The following is a 9,591-nucleotide window of genomic DNA, read 5'->3' as shown; positions in this document are numbered from 1 at the left end:
AAAAAAATTTAATTGATTGTAAATTACTATATTAACATCTTAAAGGGAAAATATAAGATAATTTCAGTAAATGGTGGAAAGTGTTTTTTACAATTCAACTTATGTTAATGAGAAAAGAAACAACAAATTTGCAGTAGAAGAGAACTTCCTTAATTCAATAATAGAATCTACCAAAACAAAAATAAAAAACTTACAGCAAACATTGTACTTAATGATGAAATGGTGAATGTATTCTTGAAGATCAGGAACAAGACAAAAGTGCCCGCTAAATTAACATTTTCTATTCAGCATTGTACTGAAAGTCCTAGCCAATGAATGCAGCAAGGGGGAAAAAAAAGTATTAAAAAGGAAAAAAGCAGTTGTTTGTAGATGGTGTGATTATCGACAAAGAAAACCTAAAATAATCTACAGGTAAAGTATTAAAATAGCAATATTCATGGATAAATATTTTAAAAATCAGTTGCATTTCTTACATCAGCAAGAAACATAGCAAAATTTTAAAAGGACTTTTACAAAAGCATCAAAAAAAGGTCAAGTACCCAGGAATACATGTAATAAAAGATAGGCATGACTCATATGGAGACTCCATGGTAAATGGAGATGGACCATGTTCATGGAGTAGAAGACTCCATATCGTAAAGATGTCAGTCCTATGCTAGGTTTCTGTAGATTTAGAACAATCTCAATTAAAACCCACATCTGGATTTGTGTGTGTGTGTCTGTGTGTGTGTAACTTGTTAAGTTGATTCTTAATGTGTAAGGATGTTCAAAGGTCCAAGAATTGCTAAGACACTCTTGCTAAGAAAACCTCGAGTATGTGGGAAGGTATGCATATTACTGATGGAATAATACAATATTGTACGATATAAATTCTACTAAATTAATTTGAAAAGTCAGGGCATCTCAATAAAAATACCAATAAGATGTTTTAGTAGGACCTGACATGCTATATCTAAAGTTCATTTGGAAGAGAAAACATGATATTAGCCTCCCAAAAAATGTTTATAAAGCAATGAGGGTATCTTGCCTTGCTACATATTAAATATATTATAAACCTTTTCGAAATTAAAATAGTGTGGTGGTGTTACATAGAATAGATTATAGAGTACAAAACAAAAGTTATATATGATAAAGATGGTATTTCAAACCAATGAGAAAAGTGTAGGCTTTGATATTGGGACAAATAATATACATTTTAAAAAAGGTACAAATCATGACATACAAAAATAGATTGTAGTTGGGTTAATACAAAACAATAACTGTTTATAGATCTCCTATTTACAATGTTTAAGGTTAAGATTTCCAGATTCATTGATTCGTTTACTTTTATGCACAAAAAGGAGAAAAGTTTATTCCATGACTCTTAACTAACAAAAAGAAATGGCTGTTTATACATCTTCTAAAATTATAGATATTAATTTGAATAGTTTTTACTCATGATGATCAACTAGCACAAAAATCCTTCACATACTAAACTTTTAAAGTCCAGATATCTCAAAAAAGGATTTATGCAGACACCCTTTAAAGGACGATTTCATGATTACTAAATATGGAAAAGATTTCAATTTAGCAGCTATTTTATCCCTCTCCCACTTTATCTAAAAAATGTTTTCTGAATAGAAAAATTTGACAATTTAAAATTCTATTTTATGCACTTTCATCTTAAGTGTACAAAATTCCATTTGTTGGGCCGGCCAAGTGGCTCATTTGGTTAAGAACTCGCTCAAGAGTGTGAGCTCTGAGCAACAGCGGTTCGAGTCCCGGCCTGAGTTGAGATGCCGCTGAGCTGCCAACAGGTGGCAGAATGTCTCAGCTAAAAAAAAAAAATTCCATTTGTTATTGGAAATATAAATTGGGAGGACCTACAGTTTCAGACTCAGCATTTCATTTACTAGATGTGAATTTGAAAGAGGAGTGCCCACGGAAAACTAGACTTAATCAAAGTCAGTAAAAACAATAGATTTTTCAGAAATCAAAATGGGGCTTGTAAAAGGTTTATGAATAACTTTGTGACAGGGAAGGGTTGAAACAAGAGACAATACTAAAAAAACATAAAGAAAAAGATTGTTTGACTGTATCTAACTGGTAGGATATATGCCAGACCTTTTTCATTGTATTTTAATAGATACTGATAAAGAAATACATAATTTTGTTGCATATGATTTTTTCCCCCTAAGTTGCCTCATCTATACATATTTTTCTGAAACCACCTTTTCTCATTTAAAAATATGTTTGGGAAGCTATCTCTTTTCAAATGTTGCACCATATTGCAAAGTGTTATGTACCATGGCTTATATATTCAATCATTCCTTCTTTCATGTACATTTAGGTTTCTTTCAATTTCTCCTTACAATGAAATATATATATATATATACTTCGTACTTATGAATGATTGTCTCTAGATTAAATTCCCAGAAAAAATTACTGACTCAAAAGGTATGCATATTTAAAATTTTGATACATACTGGTACTCTCCAAACATAAGCTGCACCAGTTTATACTCCACCATAGTATATGAGAGTACCCATTTTCTAATATTGCCAATAGTAGATAGTGTCAGTATTTTTTTTTTTTTAAGATTTTTATTGGGGAATTGGGGGATGGGAACAGCCCTGGGGAATTGGGGGAAGGGGAACAGACAAGTTGCTGTCCTTTTGTTCTTCAGTCTAGTTGTGGAGGACGTTGCTTCACTGGCCCAAGTTGGCACCATCATTGCGCTCTTCCTGGGCGAGGCAGATCAGTCGCTGGCTTCTGGATGGCCGCTCACTGCGATTGCTGGGACGCTCACGCTGGCTGCTGGCTACACACGGTAGCCCATGGCAACCCACTGCAGCAGGGGCTGCAGCCTACGCCGCCGTTGCCGGTGACTCATGGCATCCCAGCTCCAGGTTGAGCTGTTGTTCAGCATCTTAGCTGTAGAGGGCAGTGTCACTGGCCCTCATATGTGGGATCCGAACCGGGGCCCTCTGGCATCCCAAGCCTTAGCTCTTAACCAACGCACCACTCGGCCGGCCCGATAGTGTCAGTATTTTAAATATTTCCTATTAACATGGGCAAAAGAAGTTATTCACTTATAGCTTATGTAATTATAAATAGATGAATATCAATAACCAGAGAATGCTAGAAAACTAAACAAGAGAAATGTGTCATTTGCTTTCAGGTCAGTGCTGACAGTTGCTTGCGAACAGACTGAAGTTCTGCTTTTTGACCCCATATCATCAAAGCACATAAAAACACTTTCTGAAGCTCATGAAGACTGTGTAAATAATATCAGGTTAGTATTGCACTGAAATAGTGAACTTTATTAGTGTGACCCAAATATCCTGTTTTAGAAGTTCATGAAAATTTGTAATGCCTTGTCCAGCAGTGCTAGATGAACACATTTGTAAGTTGTGACTCTTATCCTTTGTGAAACTTATCCCTTTGATTATAAAACTTACTGTTAAATATTTTGGATTGGAATCTTTCTGAAATGCATTTTTCACTTTCATATGATTTTCTTTTTATATATTAGGGTCATCATTATGAACCTCAGCCAGTATTATTGATAGTCCTGTAATGCCTTTGGGCTAATGATCTGTGTAGAATTATGGCGATCCCATTACTTAGCCTGTCTCACCACCTTCGCCCACCAAAATCCAGACTATTGAGAGGAAACAGCACATAAACACAGAGAACATCTTTATTGCGTGTTGGAAGCTTTTTAAATTCTCAATTATGTGGGAAGTAGATAACAGTTGAACAACTTGGTGGATTAATATGCAGTCATTAAAATGATGGTCACAGAGACTATATCTCAACATGGACAAATTTGGAATAATATAGGTTAAAAATCATGATAAAAATTGAACCAATATGACATGATGCAGAAGAAAAAGGATTAGAAGAGAATATTTTAAATGCTAACAGTGGATGAGTTGGAATAGATGGATTATGAGTAATTTTCTATTTTCTAAACTTTATGTAAAGAAATTGTATTACTTTTATAATGACTACTTTTAATGTTCAAAAAAAAGAAATATGGAAATTACTTCTAGTCAAGATGACATTACTAAGTTTTAATGTAACCCCTGTGTTCTAAATACTTAGAACAAAAGATTAAATAGCACAAAAGATATAGCCAGGCTCTGAAACAACAATAAACATCTTTGTGGGCCTGAGATGGAATACAGACACAAGAGCTTTAGGAGGGTTTACACCACAAGCCCGCTAGGGTTTCGTCTGGCACTGACATGTAGTTGTTTGGCTCCTGTCAGGAATCAAAAGTGCTAAAGCACTTGTGTGAGGCAGAAACCAGAGCCAGAACTACCAAGTGAAGCCAGGGGTTTGGGTAGAATGTCTGTCCCATTTGTGAAAGTCTGAGAAAAGGAAAAAGTTATTCACTGCCTAGGGCTATAGGTTTTAGCTGATAAAGACACAATTCCTCATGACCAGGAACTGAGGAAGCCATTGCTGAGTCAGTGATTGAATGTATACATGTGATAGCTCCAATATTATCGTGAAACTGGAGGCCTTAATGTCTTTATAAGGTCTAGTTGTGGATTAGGAATCCAGAAATCCAAGTGGGGGCAACTATAAAACCATTAAATAGGAAGAGAGAGAGAAAAAAAAATAATAAAAATCTTTCCTACTCAAAATGAGCCTATAACCAAAATTTGAAACTCATGAAGACATCTAATATTAATGTCATAACAAAATCAGAAACTAGAACAGACATTTTCTCTGGATGAAATTAATTTTATGGAGTAGTCCAACAAAGACTTTATTTTTAAAAATAAATTATCTATTTTTTTTTGACTAGGTAATACATGCACGTGGTACAAAATTCAAAGGTACAAAAGGGTAAACAGTGAAAAGTAAGTCTATCTCCCACCTCTGTCCCCTAGCCACCCAGTTCCCCTCCCCAGAGGCAACCACTATTACCAATTTCTTGCTATTCTTTTTGAGATAGTTTGTGCATGTACAAGCATATACACACATACACATACACTTTTATATAAATGGTAACATTCTGCACATATTATTATATACCTTGGCTTGTTCACTTAATATATATTTAGAAATCATTCCCTATTAATATCCATGGGATGATCTTATTCTTTTTAACGGCTGCATAGTATTCCATTGATTAGAAAAAACTTTAAAGCATTTTTAGGATGCTGAAAAATAATTTAAGGGGTTCTTTCAGTTTAAAGAGAGCTCATAAATTATGAAATGAAAGAGATGAAACAAGAACAGGTTAATGTGGAGAAGAACCAACTAAAACTCTTGGAAATTAAAAATATAGTTGGTATATAAAATGAATAGATGGCGTAAACTTACCCATTGATGTATAAACCATTGATGATAGAATTAATGGGTTGGAAAATAGTACAAAAAAATTCATCCAGAACACAGAAAAATTATATAAATATGAAACAGTAGTTAAAAGACATAGAGGATTAATAGAGAGACCCCAACATATATATAAGAATTACAAAAAAAAGAAGATGCAGAAATTAGTGGAGTACTAATTTTTGAAGACACAAAGGCTGAGAATTTTTAGCATTGAAGAAGGACTTGAATCCTATCAAAAGTAAACCCTAGAATGTCAAGTAGGTTAAATAAAGATAAATCCACATCTAGACATGTTGTGGTGAAACTGTAGAATATCAAAGATTAAAAAAAAAAAATCTTAAAACCCATCAAAGTTAGGGAAAAAAAAAGCCATCAAAGTTAGAAGCTAGATTACCTACAGAGGTACAATAATGAAACTAACAGGTTTCTCATCAGCAGTTGATGCTAGGAGAAAATGAATAATATCTTAAATACTAAGGCAATACCATCTCATATCCAGGTAAACTGTTATTCCAAAAGAATTTTAATTAAGTGAAATGATAAATGTTAATTATTAATACCAGAAAGATAATTTAGGGGGGAGGGTTGGGGAGGTGCATTTAAAACGAAGTTAAAACTGAAATTCTAGGTTAGCACTATCCAATAGAATTGTAATTCTAGCCACATGTGTAATTTTAAATTTTCTAGTGGTTACATTAAAGAAGAAAAAAATAAATGTGAAATTAATTTTTAATAATGTTTTATTTAACTCAGTATGTCTAAAATATTATTTCAACATGTAATCAGTATAAAATTTATTGAGATATTTTACTTTAATTTTTCATGCTAAATCTTCAAAATCCAGTGTATATTTTATACTTAGAGCACATCTCAATTCAGAATGGCCACATATCAAGGACTCAAAAGCCACATGTGGCTAATGGCTACCAAATTGGACAGTGTAGCTCTAGAAAATAAGAACAAATAGGTTGTATGTACAGGGGCGTTTTGTTCAGTAGGAAGATATAACATGTTAAGGTCTATGTCCTGTTTGGGAGGAGGTAGAAATATTAAGTAATTTCAGACTCTTCCAGAACAATGTATAATTAAATATATATTGTGAAAAAACTAAAAGTATTAAAATAATAGAAATACTGTTTATAGCTTCTAAACCAGCAGAGGATGGGGGAAAGAGAATATTGAAAACTTGATCAATGCAGAAGACAGGAAAGCTTAAAAAAGTAATAATAATAAAGCAAAGGAAAGGGATGATAAATAGAAAATAAGAAGTAGAAATAGTTCCAAATATATGAGTAGTTCACAGTAAGTATAAATGGATTGAGCTTTGTTAAAAGACACAAAGACAGCAATTTGAATAAAAAACAAAATCATCTATACTTTTTATAGAGATACCAAAAATAAAACGGCCCAAAAATGGGGAAAGAAAACTGATACAGATTATCATTATTGGCTAGATGGAAGATCAAAGGCTTTAATAAGGATAAAAATGAAACAATACATACTATTGGGTCGTCGGGAAAGTCATGATGCATTTTTGCATTGAAAAACATAGAAAAATACGTCATGACTTTACCTACAACCCAATAATAAAAGGAAGAGTCTGCCAAGATATATAATCATGAATTTGTATGCAACTTGAAATATACAAAGTGAAAATGGAATGAATAAGAAATTACAAGTCTATAATCATAGTGAAAGATTTTAATAAAGTTTTGTCCAAAACTAGTAAATCAAGCAGATAAAAATTAGACTATAGAAGATTTTAAAATATCCTGAGCAACGTTTCTACTAAAATTAGAAATGCTGGATAAAAATTTAAGTATATTTTTAATATATAGCTGAGTTAATAAGAAAGAAAGGAATCCTAGGGCCAAAGATGAACTGGAAGTAGGAAAGCAAGGAAGTATACAGGTATTCAGCTGTCTTTTACCGTGGAGGCATCGGCCAAATGCTAGTGTCCTTGAGCTTCTTTTTTCACATGTACAGAGGACAGGAGAGTTAATTCTAGGGCCAGTTGAAGGTAAGGAGTCTAGTAGAAAACTCAGCATAAGGCTGGGACTCCAAAGTCCCAGCATAAAAGTGATTTAGAAATAAACCACCTTGTTCATCTAGACCAGCAGTTCTCAACCTGTGGGTCATGACCCCTTTGGGGGTCAAACGACCCTTTCACAGGGGTTGCCTAAGACCATCGAAAAACAAAAAGGTATTTACATTACGATTCATAACAGTAGCAAAATTACAGTTATAGAGTAGCAACGAAAATAATGTTATGGTTGGGGGTCACCACAACATGAGGAACTGTATTAAGGGGTCGCAGCATTAGGAAGGTTGAGAACCACTGATCTAGACTATGGCATTGGGTAGAGGAGTGTCAGAATATCTCCTCTGAATTTCTAACCACAAGCCAGTCTTCATGCATGTGTGGGGCCTAAATTCAGACTACCATATAGTCCAAAGCCCTTCACCCAACAGTTTTAAATTGGATCCAGGTTGGCAGTGCTGTCAGGTATCTGCAAAAGCAAGTGTAAATATTCTCTGGAGGAGAAAACTCAGTATCATAAAGCAGTCAGTTCTTCCCAAATTAGTCTATAAATTTAGTGCAATTTTAATCAAAATATCAACAGGATTTTTTTGTTGTTGTTTTTATCTAAACTTGATTTTAAAATTCATATTGAACAGAGAGTGCCAAGAATATCTGAGACAATTTTGAAGACTAAGATGGTAGGAGTACTCACCCCTCCAGATGAAACGTAGGACAGAGACTGATTAAGTGACCAATGGAATTAAATAGAGCTTCCAGAAATTTAACATAGGACAGCAGGAGCATTACAAAACAGTATGGGGGTGAAGATTTGGAAAACAGAGAACACACACACACACACACACACACACACACACCATTCCCGTATATATGAAAAAGTAAAATAAAATTAGATTTCAATCATATAACTAAAAGTAACTGCCAGTTAGACTAAAGACCTAGTTATGAAAGCAAACCTTTAAACCTTTAGAAGAAATGTAGAATATATTTATATCCTAAGTATAAGAAATGAAACGATTTTTTTAAGGCACAAAAAGCGTAAACCATTAAAGATTAGTAAGTTCAACTGCATTAAAATTTAAAACTTCATTGTAATCATAACTGTGTGAGAAGATAAGCTATAGGCTGGTGGGAGAAGACATTTTCAATGTACATAACTAAAAAAAGGATTAGTATTTAGAATATATAAGACAATTACAAAAAAAAGACAAAAACAAAAAACAATTACCCTGGAACAAAATAGGCAGAGATTCACATAAGAGAAACTAAAATGAGCAATAAATGTGGAAAGATTTTCAAGCTTACTATTTATCATGGAAATGCAAATAAAAATAACAATGAAGAAATATGAAGTATTGGCAAAGATGTTGAGAAATAGAAACTCTTAGATATTATTGATGGAGTATAAATTGGTAAAATTATTTTAAAGAACAATTTAGCAATATTTGGTAAAATCAAAGATCAATTTTTTAAAATAAATTAAAGCACATGTGAACAAACTGATGTGTAAAGAAAGTTCATTATAGCATTGTTAGTAATAGAAGTTGAAAACAAATCTTCATCAAGAGGAAGACAGATAAACTCTGGTATACTCATACAATGGAATACTATACATCAGTTAAAATAAATGAACTAGAAGCATCAGCATCTGAGATACATCTCAGAAATTCAAGGTTGAGCCAGAAAAGCAAATTGTAGAATGAGCTGTGTACAGTGTGATACCATTTATATAAAGTTTGAAAATATACAAGCATAAGCTTGATGAGGGCATGTATTTGTCTGTTTGTTCTCTGCCCGATCTCTAGTACCTAGAATTGTGCCTAGCACATAGTGGGTGCTCATTAAGTATTTACAGAATAAATTGAATGCAAAACAATATTATAAATTGCTTATGGGTACGTACTTATGAATTCATGCTATTAAAATTTTGCATGGGGAGTGATAACAAATTTTGGATAGTGGTTCCCTCTGGAGAGGGAGGGAGGGGAATGGGATTGGGGAGGGATATACAGGGTACTTCAACTGTGTTTATAATGTTTTTAAAAATCTGAACGATACCAAAATGTTAAAATTTGATAAAGCAGGGTGGTGGGTATCACAAATATTTGTTATAGTCTCCATAATTTTCTCAATGTTTCTAATATTTTACAATTTAAAAATTTAAAGATTTATGTTGAGTTGTTTGCCCCTACTTAAAATGACCTCTTACTAAT

The 9,591-nt window shown here is 33.2% G+C and overlaps 1 protein-coding gene across 1 annotated transcript in view; it reads left to right on the top strand.

Moving 5' to 3' along the window:
- Positions 1-9,591, top strand: part of DCAF10 (DDB1 and CUL4 associated factor 10) — a 42,982-nt gene that overhangs the window by 9,402 nt on the left and 23,989 nt on the right. The window contains exon 2 of the mRNA XM_019649516.1: positions 3,161-3,274. Coding sequence (XP_019505061.1) covers positions 3,161-3,274 — 114 coding nt within the window. The remainder of the gene's footprint in view (positions 1-3,160; positions 3,275-9,591) is intronic.

This window comes from Hipposideros armiger, unplaced genomic scaffold (genome assembly GCF_001890085.2).
Source record: "Hipposideros armiger isolate ML-2016 unplaced genomic scaffold, ASM189008v1 scaffold_133, whole genome shotgun sequence".
In the NCBI taxonomy this organism is placed as follows: domain Eukaryota; kingdom Metazoa; phylum Chordata; class Mammalia; order Chiroptera; family Hipposideridae; genus Hipposideros; species Hipposideros armiger.
Note: the sequence above shows the minus strand (reverse complement) of the source record. Positions and strands in the feature narration are given on the sequence as shown.